The sequence below is a fragment of the Acomys minous genome, assembly GCF_964271855.1.
Source record: "Acomys minous genome assembly, chromosome: 3".
Lineage (NCBI taxonomy): Eukaryota > Metazoa > Chordata > Mammalia > Rodentia > Muridae > Acomys > Acomys minous.
In genome coordinates this window covers 70,260,696-70,286,137 of record NC_140485.1, presented here as the reverse complement: position 1 = coordinate 70,286,137, position 25,442 = coordinate 70,260,696, and the positions used below count along the sequence as shown (strand labels likewise).

At 46.7% G+C, this 25,442-nt stretch overlaps 1 protein-coding gene and 1 pseudogene across 3 annotated transcripts; both read left to right on the top strand.

The window, feature by feature from the left end:
* Window positions 1–24,675, top strand: DNTTIP1 (deoxynucleotidyltransferase terminal interacting protein 1). 2 transcript variants are annotated; one of them, XM_084775977.1, is made up of 13 exons: window positions 1–188; window positions 716–786; window positions 1,494–1,590; window positions 6,878–6,976; window positions 10,803–10,871; window positions 11,126–11,179; window positions 11,461–11,519; window positions 12,779–12,827; window positions 18,937–18,995; window positions 19,087–19,147; window positions 21,233–21,304; window positions 24,199–24,254; window positions 24,337–24,675. In XM_084775977.1, exons 1-13 carry the CDS (start codon window positions 84–86, stop codon window positions 24,473–24,475), a joined length of 990 nt encoding a protein of 329 aa, XP_084632103.1. In that variant the 5' UTR covers window positions 1–83; the 3' UTR covers window positions 24,476–24,675. The 2 variants fall into 2 exon arrangements, with proteins under 2 accessions (XP_084632103.1, XP_084632104.1); XM_084775978.1 differs by having other exon boundaries at window positions 3–188; window positions 12,782–12,827.
* Window positions 1,597–3,895, top strand: LOC311594374 (peptidyl-prolyl cis-trans isomerase A-like; annotated as a pseudogene). The gene has a single exon. The product of its transcript is annotated as a peptidyl-prolyl cis-trans isomerase A-like (transcript).
* Window positions 24,676–25,442: the final 767 nt, after the last annotated feature.

The window sequence follows — 25,442 nt, the reverse complement described above, 5'->3', positions numbered from 1 at the left end:
GGTGCCGGGGCGCTCCCGTGACGTCACGGCGCCGCTTTCCGGTGGCTGAGTCGAGTTGAGGTTGTTGTGGGCTGAGGGGCGCCATGGGGGCGACTGGCGACACCGAGCAGCCGCGGGGCCCCGGCGGGGCAGAGCGAGGCGGCCTGGAGCTGGGCGACGCGGGCGCGGCGGGACAGCCTGTTCTCACGGTGAGGACGCCCGGGCGAGGGCGGGGCTCGGGCCGGGCAGAGCCTCGGGCTCCCGGGCTCCAGGCCCGCGGGCGAAAGAACGCGGCGGCTGTGCGGCTCTAGGGGTGCCGTTTGCTCCGTGCGACGATCAGGATTCAGATTCTAGTTAGGTGACGTGGGCCTGATGTGACACCCTCTGAGCGACAGGTTTCTCCTCTCTGAAATGAACAGCATTAACCCCAGCTTGATGGAGTTGTGTGGTGGGATGGGCAGAGAAAGGCGGGCGGAGCGCCCTGACCCGTCACCCGCCTTGGTAGACCCTCGGTAAACACTGCTGCTCTTCCTGGAAAACCGAGCTTTGGACATATGTGGCGGAAAGCATTTTCCCAGTTCCTCCACCCTGACAGGGTCTTCCAGCCCCTGAATTCCCCTTCAGCCCAAGATGGGAGACGTGAGACGCAGGACCGTCTAGGTTTACCTCCATCCTCACTTTCTCCTCATCCTCACTATGAGAGGCCTCGGTGACACTGTCCGCTTGATCTCCACAGAACCCTTGGAACATAATGATAAAACACCGGCAGGTGCAGCGACGGGGCCGCCGCTCTCAGATGACCACAAGGTAAGGCTAGCCCTGGATGAGACCTACAGCCGGTTATGTGGACTTGGGGGAGTCCGACATCAGTGATGTGGGGGGGAAGGAGACTCGGGTGCTGCAGTTCTTACTGTAACCCTGTCAGTTCCACTTCCGAACTCCACAAAGCAGGGTAGGAATAAAAGTCTAGTAAGATCTCTGTGGTTGAGATCTGTAAGTCAAGATTCAGACATCTAGTGGAGACTGTGATGTTTGTTAACTGAACAAGTTTGGACAAGCCTTTAGCTTCTCTTAGCCTCTGTTTTCTCTGCTGTGATGTGGAGCTACTAGTTAAGTGTCCAGCCTAGGGAAGGGCCTTTGGAATTGTGCTTGTATTTTTTTTTTGACTTGGGATAGGGACGGTCATTTATTAATCACAGCACTTGGCAGAGAACAGGCCGACCTCTGTGAGTTTGAGGCCAGCCTGATCTACATAGTGAGTAGTTCCAGGGTAGCCAGAGCTACATAGTGAGACTCTGTCTCAAAGAAGAAAAGAAAAGAAAGTGTGTGTGTGTGTGTGTGTGTGTGTGTGTGTGTGTGTGTGTGTTATTTCATAAAGCCATTTGAAAATAATTTTCATTCCTCAGAATTATGATGAAATAAACATTTTAAAAATCCCATGTCAGTAACTGGCTGTGTAATCTGGGAAGGTGTGTTTGGAATGCTCCCCTGATTCTGTCTCCCTCCCGATGCAGTTTCACAGACCCAGCTATCTCTATGGATCTCCTCCGTGCTGTCTTGCAGCCTAGCATCAATGAGGAGATCCAGAGTGTCTTCAACAAGTACATGAAGGTGAGAGGGACACCGTGACTAAAACTAACAGTACTTCTAAAACAGTACAGTACAACCAGGTGCAGCGGCAAGCACAGCTACCCAGGAAGCTGAGGCAGTTGACAGCCCACCTGGACAATGTAGTAAGACCCCTTGGTCGGGGGGTGGGGGGGGGTGGGGGGGGGTGGGGATGCTTAGAATCCACTGTATAACCCAGGATAGCCTCACATCCACAACCCTCCTGCTTCTACCTGCCAATTCTGCAAAAGAATCGCTGACTTTTCTAGGGAGGGTCTCAGTAGTTAAAAGCACGTGCTGGTTTTGTATGGCAGATCCTAGTTTGTTTCTCAGCATCCACGTCAGGTGGCTTCACATCTGCCTGTAACTCCAGCTCTGAGGGATCCAACATCTCTGGTTTCTACAAGCACATTTGAATACATAAACATAATTAAAAATAATTTTATAAACCAGGCATGGTGGCATATACATACCTTTAATCCCAGCCCCTGCAAGGCAGAGGCAGGTAGATCTCTGTGCGAGGTCCGCCTGGTCTACATAGTGAGTTCCAGATGGGCTGGGGCTACATAATGACAATACATACATAGAGAGAAATAAATAGAAACGTTAATTAATATACTTTTTGATTTAATAAAATTACTGACTACAAGGTAGAGAACAGACTGCAAGAGGACCAGTTAGGAGACCAAAATAATCCCAGCAAGAGATGATAGTGGTTGGGGCCTCAGCAGTAAAGAAAAAGTTGATATATTTTTATATCCATGACTGTGATGTGGAGTGAAAGAGAAAAGGAAGTGTGTGCCTCCCAACCTATCTGTCCTGGGCAGCCATGGAAACAGCTGCCTTTGGCTCACTGTGAGGAGGGCAGGAACAAACCAGGGATCAGAGCTCAGTTTTGGGTCATTCATGTAGAAACCTACCTTCTACCCCATCTTTACATATAGTGGTCAGCTGCATGCTCCATGTCCCACTCTGGTTCAGTCCTTCACTGTTTCTCACCCAGGCCTCTACTGCTGGCCAGAGCTGACTGTTCTTCCCTTCTTTAAATCTACCCTCTACAGCTGCCAGAGGTACCTCTGAAATAAGAATAAAGCCAGTAGTGTCACTCCTGTGATGCCTGGGCTCATCTGAGCACTTTTAACACTGTTGTCAAATCTTACCTGACAATTTCTTTAAAGGTTTTTTTTGGGGGGGGGGGTTGTTGTTTTGTTTTTAAGAATTTTTGTTCTTAAATTTTTATTTATGTGAGTGCTCTATCTGTATTACACCTGCATGCCAGAAGAGGGCAGGAGATCACATCACAGATGGCTATGAGCCATCTTTAAAATTTTTTAAGTACAAGTTTTAGTTATGTCTGATCTTGCTCAAGGTGTGAATCTTTCCGGATTTATTTTTAATAAATGTATGCTACTTTTTGAAAAGATATTCTAGGGCCAGCAAGATGGCTCAGTGAGTGAAGGCCCTTCCCACCAAGCCTGACACTGACTGAGCCCCACATAGTGGAAGGAAAAAAACTGACACTCCCAAATTGTCCTCTGATTTCCACGATATGCCATGGAATACATGTTCACATACATGTACACAAAATAGATAAATAAGACTTAAAAAAAAATCAGATACCACTGTCCTCTGTCCCCACTTGCTACAGCCATGGTCAACCCCACCATGTTCTACCTTGCGGCCGATGGTGAGCCCTTGGGCTGCATCTCCAATGGCTGTGCTCTGAGTACTGGAGAGAAAGGATTGGGATATAAGGATTCCTCCTTTCACAAAATTATTCCAGGATTCTTGTGCCAGGGTGGTGAGTGACTTCACACACTAAAATGACACTGGTGGCAGGTCCATCTATGGGGAGAAATTTGAGAATGAGAACTTCATCCTGAAGCAAACAGATCCTGGCATATTGTCCATGGCAAATGCTGGACCAAGCACAAACAGTTCCCAGGTTTTATCTGCACGGCCAAGACTGAGTGGCTGGATGGCAACACGGTCTTTGGGAAGGTGAAAGAAGGCATGAGCATCACGGAAGCCATAGAGCACTTCGGGTCCAAGAATGGCAAGACCAACAAGAAGATCACCGTTTCCAACTGTGGACAGCTCTAATTCTTTTGACTTGTGGGCATCTTACCCACCAGACCATCCTTCTGTGGCTCAGGAGAGCGCCCCCACCCCATCTGCTTGCAGTACCCTGTAATCTCTGCTCTCGCTGAAGTTCTTTGGGTTCCATATTGTCCTCATTCCCCACCAAATTTAGCTGGATTGCAGAGTTAACTCTATGATTATGAATAAAAGTAAATAGGGAAAGAAATTAGGGCTAGAGAGATGGTCAGTGATTAAGAGCACTTGTTGCTCTTGCCATGGACCCAGGTTCAGTTCCCAGCACCTGATGGGGGCTCACAGCCATCCATAATTCCTAACTCCAGATCCAGCAGATCAGCAACCTATCCTGACCCCTCAGGCACCAGGCACACATGTGGTGCACACATACCTGCAGGCAAAACATATACAAAATATAAATCTTAAAATATTTTAAGATTTTTTTAAAAAAGATACTCTGATAATATAGAATATTTAATATTGTAATGCTTAATAATAGGCCTGACATGAAGTGCTTACTTGTAACTCCAGTACTCAGGAGGTGGAAGCAGGAGGATTATGAGCCCAGAGCTAACCTGAGCTACTACTAAGACTCTGTCTTAAAGAGTTAAAGGCTGGAGCCATTGAGGTGGCTCAGTGGGCAACAGTACCTGATGCCAAGCCTGGTGGCCTGAGTATAATCTCCAGAACGTGAATGACGGGAGGAGAGACCCGCCTCCACAGATTGTCATTTGACCTCCACCACATGAATGACGGGAGGAGAGACCCGCCTCCACAGATTGTCAGTTGACCTCCCCCACATGCATATACACAGTGTGTATGCATGTATACTACATGGCTTGGCCTGCCTAGCATACACTAACCCTGGGTTTGCACCTTAGCATTGCAAAAAAAATTTAATAATGTTTAATAACATTAAGTTGATGGGTAGAAGAATGAGTAGATGTGTAGAAAACAAACATAGTAGGACTTTGGACTGCATCCATGGAGGGTATTAGGTGCTTATTGGATAATTCAACTTTTCTATTTCAGTTTTTTGGTAAAATACTCTCTAAATCCAGGTGTGGCACATTTCTGTAATCTTAGTGTTTGGAGGGTAGAGACAAGAAAATCAGGAGTTCAAGCTCATCCTCAACTCCATAGCAAGTTGGAGATGAGTCTGGGGTACATGAGGCCCTGTTCTAAAAACAGACAGTAGGGCCAGTGAGACAGCTTACAGTGTGTAGAGCACTTGCCACAAAGCCTGACACCCTGGACTTGGATCCCAAACCACATGGTGGAAAGAAAGTACCAGCCCCACAGAATTGCCACCTGACCTCTGCACATACTGTGGCACCAACATGCTTGTGAACACATGACAATAGTAGACATCCTTAATGTTAAAAGCAAATAGAAAATAGTCCTTACAAAATAATACAAATGTTTTTAATAAAAGCTAAAAGTCACTAAGGCTTGCCTTCCAGAAATAGCTGACTGCCAACAGTGACCGTACAGCCTTCTAGCTATCACTTGCACAAACCTTGTCACCTTGACTGACTTCATTAATGTTTCCAGATCACATAATAGTTCACCCTGATTCTTCATAATAGTTATAGAATAGTCTCTTTCATCAATACACCAAACTTTTTTTTTGTTTTTTTTTTTGTTTTTTTTTTTTTGTTTTTTTTTTTTGAGACAGGGTTTCTCTGTGTAGCCTTGGCTGTCCTAGACTCGCTTTGTAGACAAGGCTGGCCTTGAACTCACTGTAATCCACCTGCCTCTGCCTCCCAGGTGCTGGGATTAAAGGCCAGCGCCACCACGCCTGGCAACACACCATAACTTAATTAGCTAGTTCCTAGGAGATTCCGATTGTTTACATTTTTTCTCAAGAAATACTGTAGCGGGGCTAATAAGTGGCTCAGCAGATGAAGGCCTTGCCACCAAGCCTGAAGACCTGAATTTAGACCCAAGCCTCAAATTGTGAACATTGTGGAAGGAACGCTCCCAACTCCTGGACGCTGTGCTCTAACCCCCACATGCAAACAATAAATAGATAATGAATGTAATTTTTAAATTTAGAAAACTATACTGCAGTGACACTATAAGTATGCATCTTTACTCACTTGAAAGGGTTTCTGAGGGGTTGGCTCCTTGAGGTGGAATTAAGGGGTATGGGGGAGAGAAAGTTGTTCTCCAGAAAGGCTATGTGCGGTCATTTCGTGTGTTCCCCCAGGTTTGGTTCTGTCTTTTCCTTGTTTTGTTTTGAGACAGGGTTTCGCTGTTTAGCCTTCGCTGTCCTGGAACTCACAGTGTAGACCAGGCTGGACTCGAACTCACAGAGATCTGCCTGCCTCTGCCTCCCAAGTATGCCACCATGCCTGGTACTCCCTGGTTTTTATGTTAAGCAAAGACATTGAATTGGCTAAGTGTAAAGTCACAGTGCATCCTCCTACTCGCCTCCCACAGTGGGAACATTGTAGCTTACAGAACTTCCCTATACCCAAGAGAGAACTGATACTTTTCTTTTTAGAGATACAATTCAGACACTTGTAAAAAGATTTATTTGTGCCTGGCGTGGTGGCCCACACCTTTAATCCCAGCACCTGGGAGGCAGAGGCAAGAAGATAACTGTGAGTTGGAGGCCAGACTCGTCTGAGTTTAGGACAGCCAAGGCTACACAGAGAAACCCTGTCTTGAAAGAAAAAGAAAAGATGATTTGTATGTGTTAACCCACTAGGCCATCTCCTTGGTCCAACTTGGATACTTAAATGTGTTCTCAGGTGCCTCTCCCGTGTTTGGTGCCCCATCATGAAGTCCTTAGCATCTTTGAATTAAGCTCTCCCTTTTACCCAGCAGAGGAAGCTTCTGCCCTACTTAGCCTTTGTTTGTTGATGTTGCTGGTATCTTGGGACTCTTGGACAGGTCGCCTTCCCAGTCCCATATATAAGGGATTGGGTAATGCAAATCCAGTCATGATATTCCATTGTCTGGATGTTCTCTGCCTGCATTGGCCCATTAGCTTCAGGCACAGCATTCCATCTTTACATGTGATTATAAAGTGGAGAGGCTGTGCATAAGCAAAGCCAACAGTCATCCGTAGTGTTCCCACATTACACATAAGCAAAGCCAACAGTCATCCATAATGTTCCCACATTACACATGTGCTCCTTTGGGTAATGCAGACTCCTGACCTTGTCCTGATATCCACCCCTAGTTCTTCCAGAAGGCAGCACTGAATGTACGAGACAATGTTGGAGAAGAGGTGGATGCAGAGCAGTTGATCCAGGAGGCTTGCCGGAGCTGCCTGGAGCAGGTAAGGCTAAGGATGCAGACAAAAGGTTCAGTCACTGAGTCGGCTAAGAAAAATGCTACTTTCCTTAGTGGCACTTGGGGAACATCAGGTTGAGCTCAGGGCAGCTGCTGACAAAGTAGGAAAAGAAGTAGCTTAACCATGTGCCCAGGTATCATACAGGTGGATGTAAGGGCTGTTTTGTTCATCCTTGTTTGACTATGAGGAAACTGCTTAGCAAACTCACAGAAACAGAATGAGATGGTGGTTACCTAGGAAGCTAAGGATGCTTGCAGTTAGAAGGAGGATTCATTCTGGGGTCTGACACTTGGAATGATGACAATGGTTGTTGACCTTCTTGTTTACTTGATATCTGCTAAGAAAGTACTTTTTATATATTTTTATTTATTCATTACATATACAGGCCAGAAGAGGGCACCAGATCTCATTATAGATAGTTGTGAGCCACCATGTGGGTGTTGGGAATTGAACTCAGGACCTCTGGAAGAACAGACAGTGCTCTTAACCTCTCAGCCACGTCTCCAGCCCCAAGATGATACTTAATTGTATACATGTGTGCATATACACAGTTGTAACTCTGTAGTGATATAAAACTGTGATAGCCATTCATACATACGTCAAATCAACACATTGTACCCTATATGTCTGTACTACAATAAAGAGAGAAAAAATTTAAAAGGCAAACCAGGGCCAGACAAGTGTTTGCCCGCAAGCCTGATGGCCTGAGTTTAATTCCCCTGAACCCATATCTGCAAGTTGTCCTCTGACCTACACACAAATGTCCACACATACACATGACCAGTAAATAAATAAGTGGAAATGTAACTTTTTTTTAAAAAAGGCAAACCAGGAAAACATTGTAATTCAAGATGTACCTCGTCTTTGCAAGTGGTTGGTCGCTCTCACTTCAAATAGTTATAGCCCCTTTTCTGTCTTCCTGCACCTCAAGTATCAGCAGATTTGACATCAGTTCTATAAATGGCTGTATTCCAAGACACTAGAGAACCTGTTTGCTTGTGTCAGCTGCTTTTATTAATAGGGATTGTCAGCGTCAACCACGTTCTTCACTTGACTGTGAATTTGTTAACTGCCTTGCATGGCTGTGAGAGACAAGCTACTCAGAGCCTCAGGAATAGGGCACTGCCTGAACCCCAGCTCCACCCTGAAGAGCACTGAAAACCAACGTGCCTCCTCGGAGACTGGAGTTTAAGCTGTCAAATTCCTTAGAGGCCAGATCCTTTACTCCAAGAAGGAGTGGCGTACATGAGCAGTTGTAACAGTTACTGGCAACAGACATTTGCTAGGAGGGTTTTCATACAGTTGAAGTGAAGCAGGGTTAGGTTGAGAAGACCTTCATTTACGTGCATCTCAAGTCCCCTCTGGGTGTGTATCCACATGTGCATGTGTGTGCTCCATGGCAAGCATGGAGGGTGTGTGTGCAGATGCTCTGTGGGAAGTGTTTAAAGTCAGAAGACAACTTTCTGAAGTTCTTCCTTCCACCAGATAGTTCCCGAGCATGGAACGCACTCAGATTGTCAATACGTATGTCCAAACACACACACTAATAATCAATACTTTTGTTTGAAGTTAAGCAGGCATGACCTCACTCACTGCATCACTGCTTTCCAGTCTCCTGATCCCCCGTGCATGCTGTGCAGCTAAGCCTGGCAGTGCTGCACTCCTGAGAAGCACGGCTGTGGAACTCAGGAGGTTTTGATCACTTGGAATCAGAGCAGAGCAAGGTAGGGCACAGGATGAGCATCCTTCGCTTCAGTTTTCTCATCTCTGAAGCTGGGAATAGAACACTCCTTGCTACCAGTGCTTTGCTGGGCACATTGGATGGAATAGTGTGTTTAAACTCACAGCCTAGCACAGGCACAGACACACGATACAAACATGCTACACATTAACTACATTGCAGTTAACCTGCATTTCAGAACCAGGTGTACTGGCATATACATGTAGTCCAGAGCTCAGGAAATAGAGTTTGAGGCCAGCCTGCTGAGTACATAGTGAGTTCTAGACCACCCTGGACTACACAGTAAGAATCTGTCTTTAGAAACAACACAAATGGGCTAGAGAGATGGCTCAACAGTTAAGAACACTGGCTGCTCTTCTAGAGGCCCTGAGTTGAGTTCCCAACACCTACATGTCAACTCATAGCCAGTTATAACTATAGTCCCATGGGGTCCGATGCCTCCTCTGGTGTGCAAACAAAACACCCATACAAATGAAAAATCCCAGGACCTGAGAGGCAGAAGCAGGTGGATATCTTTGAGTCCAAGGCCAACCTGGTCTACATAGTGAGTTCCTGCTCAGCCAAAGCTACACAGAGAAACCTTTTCTCAGAAGAAAAGAGAAAGAAAGAAAGAAGAAAAATAAACAAATAAACAAAAGCCATGTATTTCAGGTGACTGGGATACTTGGAAGCATTTTGTTTTGGCCTTCCCTTGTCTAAGCTTCAACCAGGTGGTGGTGGCGCACGCCTTTAATCCCAGCACTTGGGAGGCAGAGGCAAGTGGATCACTGTGAGTTCGAGGCCAGCCTGGTCTACATGGTGAGTTCCAGGACAGCCAGAGCTACCCAGAGAAACCCTTTCTTGAGGGAAAAACAGTCCATTGCCTAGTTGTGTGGCCTTAGGCAAGTTGCCTCACTTACTGTTTTCTCAGCTGCAAACTGGGGATGAAGGTTCTATCCTGAAGGTTATGAGGATTAAATGTGTTGAGGGTCTTAATACAAGCTCAATAAGAGTTCCCTGCTGCATCCTATTGATAGAGCACATACTGTACCTGATCATAGCCAAAAGACTGGACAGCAATTACTTGCTGCATTAAGATGTAAAAGTAGCTGGGCAGATGGCTCAGAGGTTAAGAGCACTGGCTGTTCTTCCAAAGGTCCTGAGTTCAATTCCCAGCAGCCACATGGAGGCTCACAACCATCTATAATGATCTAGTCACATGGAGGCAGAATACTGTATAAATAAGAAATAAATCTAAAAAAAAAAAAAAAAAGATGTAAAAGTATAGGCTGGAGAAATGGCTCACAGCTTCAATTCCTAGTCCCCCCCCATGGTAGTTCACAACTATCTACAACCCCAGTCCTAGGGGTCTAATAACCACTTCAGGCCTCTTTGGACATCAGGCACGCATGTAGACATACATAGAGACAAACACCCATACACATATAAATAAATCTTTTTAAAAGGGGGATGTGAAAGTGTGGGGATTGGGGAAGTGGCACACTGATTAGGAGCACATACTGCTCCTACAGAGGACCTGAGCTCAGTTTTCAGCACTCACATCGGTTAGCTCAACCATCTGTAACTCCAACTCTCATGCCCTTTGCCAAGTCTTCTCTCCTTGGGGTTTTTCACACCTCCTGGCTCTGTGCACGCACACACCTTTTGTTTTTGTTAGACAGTATCTAAACATGCAACAGTCCTTGTGCCTCAACCTCCTGAGTGCTGAAGTTAATGTGAGCTGGCTTTGTGCTGCAAAGCAGGTTCAGAGCCGCACACACTGTGCACACTCCAGCCTTTGTGTATTAGCTCTTCAACAATGATCATAACCAAAAAATAAAAATAAAAGGCAAATAGGTGTCTCACCAACTCCTTCCCTTTTCCTTCGTAGTCAAAAGGCAGAAACAGAATGTGCTTCATAGCCATTGTTTATAAATGGACTTACGTGCTAATCCTTGTTGGCTTGTTGATCTTTGTCCATGCTTTGTGTTGGTTATGGGAAAGTTAACCCATTCTGAGGTTGTGTTTACACACTGCTGCACTTCCCCACCAAGCTTACAATGGACAACAACACTGGTCTTTCCCTTCCAGGCAAAGCTGCTCTTTTCAGATGGAGAAAAAGTGATACCCAGATTGACCCATGAACTTCCAGGGATCAAGGTCAGAATCACTGTGCCCTAGGAATGGCCTTGGGAGGGGAGACATTCACATGGGAACAAGGTAAAATATATGGACCCAGGAAATTCCACACATCGTCCACAGGGCCACGTCCAAAAGACCCCCCTCAGGACTTCTGAGACCTGGGCCAGCTGGTGGCCAGAACATTGAGTCTAGGGGCCCTGCTTACTGTAGCTCCAAAAAATTGCAGCTCCCAGGCACTAACCTTGCACTGGCTCCCTTCCCTTTTCCTTCAGCGTGGCCGACAAGCAGAAGAGGAATCACACAGAGGAAGCCCCGTTCCCAAAAAAGTAAGTAAGTATGTCCTGTTGGAGCTTCCAGCTGGGAAAGAGCCCTTCTGTTCCAAAAGCTTTTCCAGGCCCGGGGTGGCAAGGAGAGAAACTGTCACTCTCCAGGGCACTCCCAAGGTCATTTGTCCATCTCTACTAACTGACCTGGCCCTGGCAAACTGGTGGCAGGGATGCTACCTGTGGCTAGAGCTCCACTCTCAGTAGACAACCCACTCCACTAACTGACCTGGCCCCAGCATGCTACCCACAGGTCAGGGCTCTGACAATTCTTCTTTGTGCAGAGGAAAGGTCGGCCTCCTGGACACGTCTCATCAAATGACCGGGCAGCTGCTGGCATGGTGTGAGTAGGGGTCACCAGTGCTGTAAGAGCTGAAGGGAACTGAGGGAGGAGTGGCTGTAAGTGGGAAGAGGCCAGAAGTGAAAGACCCACCGGTCCCGAGATCACTCGGGTCCATTGATCTAAGCTACTGTAGGAGACGGTTGCCCAGTATTGGGTAGTGAAGGGGCCATGAAATTGAGTTGTTTCATCCTGCTTTTACAAAACCCAGAACAGTTCCAGCGTCATTAAACATCAGACCTGATTCAGATTTGAGTGTTTAGAGTTAGTTGGTCTAAGTACCAGCTTACAGCTACTCTCTAACGAACACTGCAAGTTAGCTGGGCGTGGTGGCACTCGCCTTTAAGATCACTATGAGTTCGAGGCCAGCTTGGCCTACAAAGAGAATTCTAGGACAGCTAAAGCTACACAGAGGAACCCTGTGGGGGCAGGGGAGACGTCTGCAGTTAGCAGATTTTTAAAAAACAGTCAGAATTAGTTGCCCTAGTAGAGCATGGTAATAGGCACCTGAGACCCCTGTCCTTAGGAGGTGGAGGCAGGGGCCAGGATAATCAGGACTTAGTGGTTACTGAAAGCCAGCCTGGACTGCATGAGACACTGTCACCAAAAGAAAGGAAAAAAGATGATACAATTATTAAACAGCAAAGCACTGTTAGAGACTAGAGGATGGTTGTTTCAAAGAGCTCTTTTAAGTTTTACTCATAGAGCATTTTTAGGCGCATCACAAACTGAATAGAAGATACAGAGATATCGCAAACCCTCCCTGTCCCCTACTTCTATTTGTGTACCTGTTAGCAACACCTGACACTAGAGTGGCACGTTTGATACAATTGGTGAATTTGCCTTGGCTTAATGCCATCACCCAGTCTGAGGGCTACTGCAGGTTCATTCCTGGTGTTGTGAGTCTGAGTTTGCACAAAGTTAGTTATCATGGTCTGTACCCAGTTACTGCATCCTTCCTGAAGCCTTTTTGTTCTGTTCTGGAGACAGGGACTCCGTAACCCTTTCTGACCTGGAGCTCAGTACGTAACCAGGCTTTTCATTCCTCCTGAACACAAGGTGGGCAGGGCAGCTGCTGCCCTTACCTCTTTTCCTCAGACAAGAGAGCTGCAACTCACATTCCTGGGCTTACCCACCACAAAGTTCTAAAGTGCTTTCTGAGATGCCAGAAAACAGTGTGCCATCATCACCCTGGTGAACTTCCAGGCTCAGTCCCTCCGTCCATCACTTGGAGAATTCACCTGTCTTCTTTTCCTTCAAAGCAGATGGAAACCAAAATCGTGTGAGCCAATTCGCCGAGAAGGCCCCAAGGTATGTTGTGTGAGCCTGGCAGTAGCCGAGGCTCCGGGCCCCTGTGAGGTAGAGAGGGTGAGGTGGTAGATGATGTGCTCACGCCATTCCAGAGCCGTCTCCCCACCTCTGCCGCCAGCCTCCTTGGCCTCCAGACAGTTTCCAGAAGGAACAGGAATGAGAAGCAAAACAAAGAGCTGGGCTGGCTGTAATGTGGCTTAATCCCCAGCATGGAGAAAAAAAATGTATGTTCTTGTTTTTTGAGACAGGGTTTCTCTGTAGTCTTGGCTGTCCTGAACTTGTTTTGTAGACCAGGCTGGCCTCAAACTCACAGTGATCCACCTGCCTCTGCTTCCAGAGTGCTGGGATTAAAGACGTGCGCCACCACGCCTGACTCAAAAAAAATGTATTTTTTGTTCTGCTCTATATTTTCCTCATTGTCCACATGTATGATACACTGAGCAGGCCCTTCTCCATGCTCTGCTACTTTCCCATTAGTTCCCTTTGTTCCCCTCAGCAGTGTCACTTCTATATATATACACACATATATGATATATATGCCCTAGAAACTACATGTGAGAAAGCATACAGCATTGTCTGATACTGACTCGATTCATTATGTGATTCCTTGTGGACAGCATGACTTCATTCTTTTTTGGTTTTTGAGACAGGGTTTCTCTGTGTAGCCTTGGCTGTCCTAGGCTCACTTTGTAGACTAGGGTGGCCTTGAACTCACAGCAATCCACCTGCCTCTGCCACCACGCCCAGCCCATGACTTCATTCTTTATTGGAATTAGAGGGAAACTAAAGAGCAGGGCCTCAGGCACAGCTCCATAGCAGAGCACTTGCCTGGTATGAATGAGGCCTTTGGCTTCATTTAGTTTTTTAAGATAATTTTAAAATTCAGAGCATAGTGCTGTAAGATCACTGCAAGTTTAGGCAAAAAGTAAGTCTCTAAAGAGAGGCTGAGTCTTTTAACTGGTAGCCACTAACACTACTTTGTATGTGAGGACACCACCCAGAACCTGTTTGTGACTCTCTTACTCTCTGTGATGGTGTTACAAGATACAGTGTGTCCTGTTCTGAACTTGAGCTTCCTTTCCTGCCAACACCCTATGGGTACACATGATCTTGTTTTCTGGTGTTATTTTTTTTAAACAACTTTTTAAAAAGATTTATTTATTTATTATGTATATAGTGTTCTGCCTACACATCAGATCTCATTATAGATGGTTGTGAGCCACCATGTGTTTGCTGAGACTTGAACTCAGGGCCTTTGGAAGAACAGCGGTGCTCTTAACCTCTGAGCCATCTCTCCAGCCCTTCTGGCGTTATCTTATGCTGCCAATACATTTGAGGCTTGCCTAGCCATACAGCTAGCTGGACAGAGAGTCAACTCTCAGATCCAAAATCTGTTGGCACCTTTAGCCTCTGCCACCCCCAGGATATTTTACTATCTTTTTTATGATAAGAATTGTTTATTGAAATATGGAAGCCTGGTGGGGTAGGTAACAGTATCCCCTCTCCTTACTGTCAAGCCAGGTGGCACGTGCCTGCCTTTAATCCCAGCACTCAGGGAGGCAGAGACAAGTGGATTTGTGAGTTTGAGGCTAGCCTGGTCTACAAAGAGAAACTCTGCCTCAAACAAACAAAAGTTAGCTACTATCTTAGTTATGGTTTTTATTGCCGTGGTAACATGCCATGGCCAAAAGCAACTTGGGGAGGAAAGGATTAATTTCATCTTACACTTCCACATCACAGTCTATCAGCAAAAGGAAGTCAGGACTGGCACTCAAGGCAGGAAGTTGCTGCAGAGGTTATGGAAGGCTGCTGTTGACTGGTTTGTTCCTTGTGCCCCACTTAGCCCACTTTCTCTCTCTCTTCCCCAGGGTCTCAAAGTGTAGTTCCAGCTGTCCTGGAACTCACTATATAGACAAGGCCGGCCTTGAACTCACAGATTATCTGCCGCTTGTGCCTCCAAAGTGCTGAGATTAAAGGCATGAGCCACTGTGCCGCTGCTTTCTTGTAACATGTAGGACTATCTGCCTGGGGATAGTAGCGTCCACATTGGGCAGTGTTAAAGTAACTTATTCTCCTTGCTCATTTGTTGTCTGCGAGGCTTTCTCGGCAAGGAACTGCTCTGCTTGGCCTCAAACTAACTCAGCAATCTGCTCTAATCTTCTGGCTTCTTCTCATTTTCTGGCTCATTCTGTCTTCACCTGAGTTCTCTCTCTGCAACTCATCTCTCTATTACTGTCTTGGTAAAACTGCTCCTTTCTCTCTATAAAACTGCCTCTTAAGTAGCTTCCCTTTCCTCTCTGTTCTTGTGAGAGTTGGGCTTCTCCTGTTCTGTCAGATCTTCTTTGATTCGTCACTTTTCTGCCACTCAATTAGACATTATTTTCAAACATGGGTGCTTCCTCCTACAAACTAACTTTACCTTCGTTTGTGATTAAAGGCTTTTCTTTTCCTGATACTTGCTTTATACCAGGCTGGCCTTGAACTCAGATCTCTGCATCTGTCTCCTGGATTAAAGACATGATTGTATTCCAGCTGCATCACACAGACCTAGCTCTTTGGATATAATCTCTTGCCAGAACAGCCATGTTCTGAATTAATATTCCTCTACAGGGCAGGGCCTTCCCACATAAAACTAACTTAAAAAATGCTCTATAGACTTGTCTAAAGGGAGATGGGGTATTTTCTCAGTTAAGAGTGAGTCCAGGACAGCCAAGGCTCCACAGAGAAACCTTGTCCCTCTTCCCAAATGACTCTATCCTGTGTCAAATGGACACAAAACTGGCTGACACAGCCTCCTCATCAAGCCTCCTACAGTTGTCATGAGTTTTTAAACTTTGAAGAAATTTCAAGAATGCTAGTGATTCTGCCTCCCCTGAATCCTTCTGCTTTCTCCAAGCCCCCTCCTTGGTCTGAGCTCTTGCTCAGAGTGACCCATATACTAGGCATTCCCCGGCCCAAGTCACCTGAAGCTCCTGTGCGCCACTGTTACATTTATTTACTGTGTGTAGGTGCACAAGATCAGGTGGAGGTGAGAGCACGTCCCAGGGGAGTTGGTTCTCTCCTTCCGCTATAGGGTGCTGGGGATCAGGCACCTCCGCAGGCTCAGAGCCGGTGCTTTGCTCTTTGAGCTATCACGCTGGCTATCTAGACCTTTCTTATGTGTGTGTATGTGCGTGTATGCAGACACCAGAAAGGTCAGAAAGCATCATGTTGTTCTGAAGCAAGAAGTACAGGTGGTGTGGGCTGCCTGGTGTGAGGGCTAGGGTTCAAACAAAGTCACCTTGTCGTTGTCACACCCCTCAGCTTCATGCAGGGTGTATCTTCCTCTCTGCCTGCAGTTACACAGGCATGTCAAACTCAGCTTACCTAGGACGTGAAGGCAGTCTGGCTACATTTGTCACCCTATTGGTCACTAAAGTTGACTAAGGCGATCTGGCAGGCTAGGCAAGTGGCCTGTCCCACCCTCACCACTCCATGTGCACCCCTCCTAAAGCTGCATTCTTGTGCCAAGAGAGCAGCCCTCTTTGACAGATGAAGGTTTTTATTTGGTCAGGTATGCAGCTGTTGTGTGCGACCCCAGCCAGAACCTCCAAGCTAGCTCCAGACACAGCAGATCCAAATTGTGATGAGGATCTTTCTTTAAAAATTATTTGTGAGCCGGGCGGTGGTGGCGCATGCCTTTAATCCCAGCACTCGGGAGGCAGAGGCAGGCGGATCGCTGTGAGTTCGAGGCCAGCCTGATCTACAAAGGGAGTCCAGGACAGCCAAGGCTACACATGCCATACCTTTTTTTCCCCCTCTTCCTCCTCCTTCCTTCTTCTTCCTTCTTCTTCTACTACTACAGGGTTTCTCTATGTACCTTTGGCTGTCCTGGACTCACTTTGTAGACCAGGCTGGTCTTGAACTCACAGAGATCCACCTGCCTCTGCCTCCCGAGTGACACACGCCTTTAATCCCAGCACTTGGAAAGCAGAGGCAAGAGGGTCGCTGTGAGTTTGAGGCCAGCCTGGTCAATAAAGTGAGTCCAGGTCAGCCAGGGCTACACAAAAAAAACCCTGTCTTGAAAAACCAAAAAAAGGAAGAAAAAAAAAACCTAGTTGTTGTTGTTGTGTTATTCTGACATAGGGTCTCACTCTAGCCCAGGGTGGCCTCCCAAGTGCTGGCATTAAAGGTGTGGGCCACCACGCCCAGGGCCGCCCAGATCTTGTTTCTTTTTTGTTTTGTTTTGTTTTGTTTTTGTTTTTCAAGACAGGGTTTCTCTGTGTAGCCTTGGCTGTCCTGGACTCGCTTTGTAGACCAGGCTGGCCTCAAACTCACAGCGATCCACCTGCCTCTGCCTCCCGAGTGCTGGGATTAAAGTCCTGTGCCACCACCACCTGGCCCTGATCTTGTTTCTTGTTCCTTACCTTAGCCATCTTTTGTAGGGGAATTTTAATTTAGAACATGACTGTTCTGGCAAAAGATCATATTCAAAGGCCTTCTAGGTCTGTGTGATCCAGCTGGAATACAAACACCTTTAATCCAGGAGACAAAGGCAAGCAGATCTGAGTTCAAGGCCAGCCTGATACAGAGCAAATTTCAGGTAAAGAAAAGCTTAGGTCCAGGCGTGGTGGTACACACCTTTAATCCTAAACAATGAACGTAAAATTAGTCTATAGAAGGAAGCACCCATGTTTGAAAGTGATGTTTAGTTGAGTGGCAGAAAAAGTGGCAAATCAGAGAAAGATTTGACAGAACAGGATCTGCCCAACTCTCAACGAGAACAGGGAGGACAGAAGCTGCATGAGGGAGCAGCAGAGAATGAGCAGGAGAGCTCTACCGAGAGCATGAATGAGGGAGCCGCTACACACAGGTGAAGACAGAAGGAGCCAGAAGATTAGAAAAGACTGCTGGAGTTTGAGGCTAAGCAGAGAAATTCAGAGGCTGAGAGAGAAGCCAGTTTGGATAAGTCAGCTGGGAGAAGGGTTTGAGCCAGGACAGCTGAGTTGAACCAGCTGGCAGAGCTCCGAACAAAAGTAGCTTATTAAGCACTAAGTCTCAGAGGCTCAAAACATTCTAGGCCTCAGTTAGATTGTACTGAGAACAGACAGTTCCAAGAAGGCCTAGGTTAGCAGCCAGAGGCAGTAATCCTCAGAGACAACAATTGAAAAAAGACAAATAAAAGCCTTTTACAATCTTGGCCTGTTGTCTTCCCTCACCTCTTTGTATGCAGTCAAGCTCTCGCCCCTTGATGTCCTATAGTTCCTGTTCCCTCTTCCTCATCTTCCTCCTCCTCTCTGTTGGCTTAATTTAGGCCCTTCACCACTTGATGTTCTATTTGTCACAGCAGCCTCTGAGTTGCTCTTCTGTGATCATCCACATTGCTGAAAATAAACTGTCCTTAAAATGCACCAGGCTCTCACTTGCAGCAGAGGCTTCAGTGGTTCCCTGTGGTCTGTGGTTCCTCAGCCACCTGTCACTCACTTCCCCTCTCCTTTAGCAACACAGAGATTATATAGTTTCTTCAGTGTTCCAAACCAGTGCTCATCAACCTTGACATGTGACCCTCTCCTCCCTCTACCTGTTTGATTTGCACTCACTCTTCCAGAAGTAACTTCAGGGATTATTTCTTCAAGAGAGACTTTCTGCCTAGTCCAACCACCCCTTTAGTCGCCTCTCATGCCCTGCACCCAGCCATGTCATGGTACCATCAGGTAGTGGTCTCTCAGTATGTGTCCGGGACTCCTGGGGAACCATCTGTATCTTACCCCATCTCTCTATCATTTCTGGCACAGGGCCTAGCATATTGTAAGTACTCTGTTTCCTGCATAAACTGTTGAACAGTGGATAAGAGGGAAGGAGTGCTGCCACCCTGCCCAGCATATTAAACCTCCTCGGGGGCTGGAGAGCTGGCTCAGAGGTTAAGAGCATTGGCTGCTCTTCCAAAGGTCCTGAGTTCAATTCCCAGCAACCACATGGGGGCTTAGAACCATCTATAATGTGATCTGGTGCCCTCTTCTGTCATGCAAGGTTACATGCAGGCAGAGCATTGTATACATAAGAAATATCTACTTAAAAACAAATGAACCTCCCCATCACTGGCCTGTTTTGTTTTGTTTTGTTTTTCCAGTGGGACCCAGCTCGGCTGAATGAATCTACCACCTTTGTTTTGGGTTCTCGAGCCAACAAGTAAGTCTGAGGCCTTAGTACTAATGGGGAGGGGATTGGCTCAGGGATCCACTAACGGGGTCTGCACATGCTACCACTCATCTCATTTCAGGGCCTTAGGGATGGGAGGCACCAGAGGGAGAATCTACATCAAGCACCCACACCTCTTTAAGGTGAGTGCTGCAAGGGACAGGAGTGGGCCAGTGCATGGAGGTAGAGGCCTTAGAAACTGCAAGACACAGAAGCTTGGACATACATGACCTGGTAGTCAAAACATCTGGGTTCTACGTCCCTAGCCATCTCCTATACTTTGCCCGGCTATGCTAAGCCCAGTGTGGAGAGCTCCACTTCCTAATGGATGAGATTGTCCTGGGACAGTAGTGTAACCTGCAGTTGGCCTGCACTCTGCTATTCCAGCGAAGGCTGGGAACAGGCACAACCCACCCTGCCCAGCTTCTTTTCTGAGTTTAGGTTTTTGGAGAGTTTTGTTTTATTTTGCTTGTTTTTGGAGACAAGGTTTCTCTGTGTAGCCCTGCCTGTCCTGGAACTGACTGTGTAGGCCAAGCTAGCCTCAAATTCAGAGATCCTCCTGCCTTTATCTTCTGAGTACAGGCATCAAAGGTGTGTGCCACCACTGCCTGGCAACTGACTGGTACTTTTTACAGAAGAACCTGTTGTCAGTCTGGTAGATGACATCTTAGTGGCTTGTCTACCCTCCAGGAATATCCCTCATCTTACTTTCAACAACTGTAGAGAATTCATAGTATTCTTTTTTTGTTTTGTTTTGTTTTGTTCCAGACAGGGTTTCTCTGTGTGACCTTGACTGTCCTGGATTCTGTCCAGGCTGGCCTCTGCCTCCCTGAGTGCTGGGATTAAAGGCGTGTGCCACCGTGCCTGGCTACTTAGGACTGTTTTTCAAGACAAGGTCTCTTGTTGCCCAGGCTGTTTTTTAACTCACTCCAGGTCCTTCTGCCTCCATGTCCCAAGTGCTGGGATTATAAGCATGAGGCACCATGCCCAGCTAGTCCTTCCTTATTGGTGGATATTTCCTTCCTGCCTTCTGCTGATGAAAACTGCTCTACCAGATGATGGTGGAGAGTAAATGCCTGAAAATGAGATTACTGCATCAGCAATCACACCTTTTTAACTTTTTTATTATAATAATACTTGGGAAGTGAGATATTTCTTAAAGCCACAAGAGAAAGTAACCATATATGTGCTGGGGGTGGTCACAGGCAGAAAGCCCACATTTGAGATCAGCCTGATTTGCATATGAGACCTTGTCTCCACAAAATAAGGACAGTATTTTCAGCAGAGGGACCAGGGGTGACTCAGTGGTAAAGCGCTTGCCTAGCAATGGTGAGCTCCTATCCAGGTGTGCTGACACGTATCTGTAATCCCCAGCACTTGAGAGGCAAAGTATTGCCATGAATTCAAGGTTAACCAGGGCCATCTAGCAAGACTCCACCTCCAGGCAAGCAGTCACCTGGGTAGGATCCCCACATCTCTGTTTAAACAGCCTGCCCAATTTATGACCTAGCTCTTGAGCACTTGTGTGTCAAATAAATGCTGGCTGTCTCTTGACAAGGTCTTAGTTGGCCCAGGCAGACCCGAAATTCACCATAAAGTTGAGGGTGAACTCCAGATCCTCCTGCCTCCACCTCACAAGTGCTAGGATTATAAGCATGCGCCACCATGCCTGGTGGTACCACTCCCCATTTTACAAATGAGGAAACTGAGTCTGGAGGAAATTACTACCCAGACTTCTATCATCTATAGAGTTTAATTTAATCCTTACTCATCTTTGACTTTGGACTCTTGAACCAGGTGGTTTACATGATGCTACTTCTTGACTTTTGTTTTAGAAACTATGGTCCTGCCGGGTCCTAGCACATGCTCATAGTCTCTGTACTCAGAGGCAGAGACGGGGGATCCGCAGTTAGTCCTAGCCTGGCCTGTGTTGTGATGCCTTGTCTGAAACCAAAAATATAGAAAACACTGACCCCCCGTAATAATTAATAGGTGTTAGCAGGCACTTGTGATTATTTTTAAATAGGTTCTAAAATAATTGTCACTTGTTTCCAGAGATGCTGCATTTTAAGAAAGGGGAATTAGGGGAGAGTGGGCATATCCCCAATCTCTGGCTACTAGGTTGCAACCTCTGGCTTCCTGGCCTTGGTTTACCCTGTATTGTAGAGATTCATGCGCCTCGGGTATACACAGCTGGAACGTGTTCCCACTAACTTTATCCCTCGCAGTATGCAGCAGATCCTCAGGATAAGCACTGGCTGGCCGAGCAGCATCACATGCGGGCAACAGGTGGAAAGATGGTGAGTGTGTACCACTGCCAAAGACCCACCCAGGCCAGCTTTTGGCCACAGCTTGTCTCCAAATTTGGTAGACTGCCTAAGCACCAAAAATGTGGGGAAGGAGACACATATGAGACCTGTTCTTTCATGCTAAAGAGCAGACTGAGCATCCTAGGGCTCCCTCTCTCCCTCCCACACACCCACCCACTCCTGCAAGATTTGGATCATATTAGATGCCCATAAGAAAAAAAAAAAAGACTGTTTACAAGGCGTGTTGTTTGTTTTTCAAGACAGGGTTTTCCCTTTGTAACAGCCCTGGCTGTCCTGGAACTTGCCCAGCAGTGCTTCTTTCCAAATATGCCTATACATGGATTTTTATTCTTTGACCACAACAGTTCCCAGATACAACTGTGGGCTTCTCTCTCAGAATAGTATGGACACAGGGAACCATCAGAGACACAGCTGTGAAATGCCTTCTCAACACAGCAGGGACACAAGTCAAACGATGCTAACAGCCAGGCCTAGTGACAGACACCTTTAATCTCAGCACGTCGGAGGCAGAGGTAGGCCCACCTCTGTGAGTACAAAACCAGCCTGGTCTACACAGTGAATTCTAGGACAGCCAGAGCTACATAACAGAGAGGCCTGCCTCAAAGAAAGAAAGTAAATAAGGCCGGGTGTGGGGGTGCACGCCTTTAATCCCAGCCACTGGGATGAAGAGGCAGGGGGAATCACTGAGTTCAAGGCCAGCCTGGTCTACAAAGTGACTCTGGAACAGCCAAGGCTACACAGAGAAACCCTGTCTCAAAAAACAAAAAAAAATTTTAAAAAGTAAATAAGATGCTCACCATGGCAGGCAGAACTCTCCAGATTCTTTTGTTTTGTTTTGTTTTGTTTTTCAAGACAGGGTTTCTCTGTGTAGCCTTGACTGTCCTGGACTCACTTTGTAGACCAGGCTGGCCTTGAACTCACAGCAATCCACCTGCCTCTGCCTCCCGAGTGCTGGGGCTCTCTCCAGATTCTTATCTGCTCCAAGACGTCTCAGCTCAAACGGAGCCACGGCCATGGATCCTTGCTGTGTGTGCTGAAATGAGCATGCGTGCCTTTCTCCGCATGCAGTGTCTTCCACCTGAGTACTGTTCTGGCAACCCCATCTATGCCATCTGCTTTCTAGCAGCTTTCCCCACACACACCCCACCCCCGCCCGCCCAAGACAGGGTTTCTCTGTGTAGCCTTGGCTGTCTTGGAACTCTCTTTGTAGACCAGGCTGGCCACAAACTCAGAAAAGATCTGCCTACACTGCCTTCCAAGTGCCGGGATTAAAGGTGTGTACCACCGAGCCTGGCTTTAGCAGCTTTTTTATTTTGTGACTGCCCAAACTTTTATAAATGATTAAAAATTGTTGCCACTTACAACATAAAATGCAAATGCTATCAAGTAGAAACAGATGGGCAGAGCTAGGTGTGCTGGTGCACATCTTTAACCCCAGCATTTGGAAGGCAGAGGAAACCAGATCATTGTGAGCTGCAGGACAGCCGTGGCTTCAGTGAGACTGCCCCAAAAGGTGGAGGATGGTGAAAGGGACAGCATAGATGGAGCAGAGCCTCGGTAACAAGTCAGGAAGTTGAGGCAGGAGGTTTGTTTGTTTTCTTTCTTTTGAGATAGTTTCTCTCTATATATAGCCCTGGCTGTCCTAGAATGCACCATGTAGTCTAGCCTCAAGCCTGCCTCTGGCTCCTGATCACTGGGATTAAAGGCACCACCAGCCCAGCCAGGAGGAATTTTAACTCAAGGCCTGCTAAGCTACAGAGCAAGTTCAAGGCCAGGCTGAGCAATTTATTTAGCAAGCCCTTGCTTGTATCAGAATTTTAAAATAGGTTGTTTTTTCCAAAGGTCAGTAATGTTGTACCACATCTATAGTCCCAGCACTTGAGAGGTTAAGGCTGATCAGGACTTTAAAGCCAGCCTCCACAAGTTTGAGGCTACCCTGGGCTACATGAAACCCCATCTCAAAAAAGCAATTAAAAAGGAATAAGGCAGGCTGATGGGGATATATATAGCTCAGGGGTAAAGTACTGGCCTGGCTTCTGTGAGGCCCTAGGTTTAATCCCCAGTACTAATTTTTAAAATTGTATTACATTATTTAATGTATATGTGTCTGTCTCTGTATGTGGCACATAACTATAATCCCAGCACTTGGGAAACTAAAGCAAGAGTACTGCAGTGAGTTCAAAGCCAGCCTGGGCCTATGAGTTACAGGCCAATCCCAGGCACAGAAACACAGATACCATATATGAGCTCAAGGAACACAGACTGTGGCATTGTACTGACCCAGGAAACCCCAGTGCTGCAGCCACTGTACAGCAGCGCTCTTGACCAACCTTTCTTCTGCACAAACTCACAGCCATGTTGTCTGGAGTCCCCAGGGTGAACACCACTTCCTACTGTCTCCTCTGTATTCTTTTGGCTCTCACCATTTTGTTATAAACCACATCCAATTATTATTATTATTATTATTATTATTATTATTATTATTATTATTATTATTATTATTATTATTATTACTATTACTATTACTATTTTCTTAGGGGAAAGGCCATAAATACCCACAAATCCAGGTTCTGTGGCACATACTATAATCCAGCTATGGGGGTGGGGGAAAGAGTTGAGGAGGCAGGTCCCTTTGAGTCAGGAAGTTCAGGGACAGCCTGGTCAACTTTTTCTTTCTTAGTCACTGGTATCTACCCCACCTGTAAAGTTTCTGTCTGAGTGCAAGATGCTATCAAGGACCTCTTCCCAGTGTCTTCCTGCCTACTGCTCCCTAGAAATCTGTAACCTAGCAGGGCACTTAATAGAGTGTTTCTGAATTGGTGCAGAATGGATCAGAGGCCTTAATTGGTCTCTTTTTCCCCCAGGCCTACCTTCTGATTGAGGAGGACATCCGAGACTTGGCTGCCAGCGATGACTACAGGTAAAAGCCTATCCTCCATCTGCCGCTGTGGGCACATGGATGAGGCCATCACCCTCCCTATACTGTCCAATGTCTCCTCCAGAGGATGCTTGGACCTGAAGTTGGAGGAGCTGAAATCCTTTGTCCTGCCACCCTGGATGGTTGAGAAGATGCGGAAATACATGGAGACACTGCGAACAGAAAATGAGCATCGTGCTGCTGAAGCACCTCCCCAGACTTGAGCCAGCCTGCCTCCAAGACCCTCTTTCCCTGCCTGGCTGAGGCCATCATGGGGAGTTGGTCTAATTGGGTCTTAGCAGCAGAAAGCTGTACATGAGCTAGTCTATATAGTGACTCACTGCAGAGCACCCCAGACTGGCATGTGGTTCTATGTTTTTAAAGTTATTAGAATAAGAAGCAATTAAAGTTTGTAATAAATACAGATGGTGAGCCTGCCTTAATGACTGCTGACAGAACCAGGGCAGGAAAAAGTAGGTATCACCTGCCCACCCACCCCCACCTTAGTCGAAACACTGTGTTCTTTGCCAGTCTCCCTGTCCTTGTTCCAATTTAGGAATGTTGCACATTATGACAGCTAACCCAAAGGGACCACCTATGTGTAGCACTTGCTGACCTTGAACTTTTAGGGATCCTCCTCTGTTGAGGTTAAAGGTGTTCAGCACCATCAGACCTTTTGGTTTCTTTGAGACAGTCTCATATTAGCCCAGGCTAGCCTAGAGATGACCTGCCTGTCTCCACCTTCCAAGGGATTACCTGATCCATCTTTACTAATAAAAAGGGAGTCTCTAGGTTTTTTAAGTTCTTGAGACCCCAACAGAGGTAACTAAGTTATTTTAATAGGGTGAGGAGAAAAGGCTTCCGGCTTAGGGGAGGATAACACGTATCAAGTTCTTCGACTCTTTCTCCATAAGAAGTGATCCCTGCTGGACTTGTGCCTGAAGGGACCAGGGGATTTGGACAGAGGTCCAACCACTGCTGGGCGTGTGGTGCACTCACTCGTTACATCTCAACACTCCGAAGTGAAGGCAAGAAGGATCGAGAAGTCAAGTTTATATCTGACAGCACAACCAAATTACAGATGAGCGGCAGGAGTCCGGGTCCCAAAAGACCGGGCGGGGACGGGGGAGGAGCGGAATATACACGTGCATGGCTCCTTGACCCTTTAATGGAGTCGTCCAAAGGCCACCA

Excerpts from the sequence above, each read along its gene's own strand:
- DNTTIP1 (XM_084775977.1), top strand. The coding sequence starts at position 84 with ATGGGGGCGACTGGCGACACCGAGCAGCCGCGGGGCCCCGGCGGGGCA. Across the intron at positions 1,591-6,877 it reads TCTTCAACAAGTACATGAAG|TTCTTCCAGAAGGCAGCACT; the intron begins GTGAGAGGGACA and ends ATCCACCCCTAG. Across the intron at positions 11,180-11,460 it reads GAAGCCCCGTTCCCAAAAAA|AGGAAAGGTCGGCCTCCTGG; the intron begins GTAAGTAAGTAT and ends TTCTTTGTGCAG.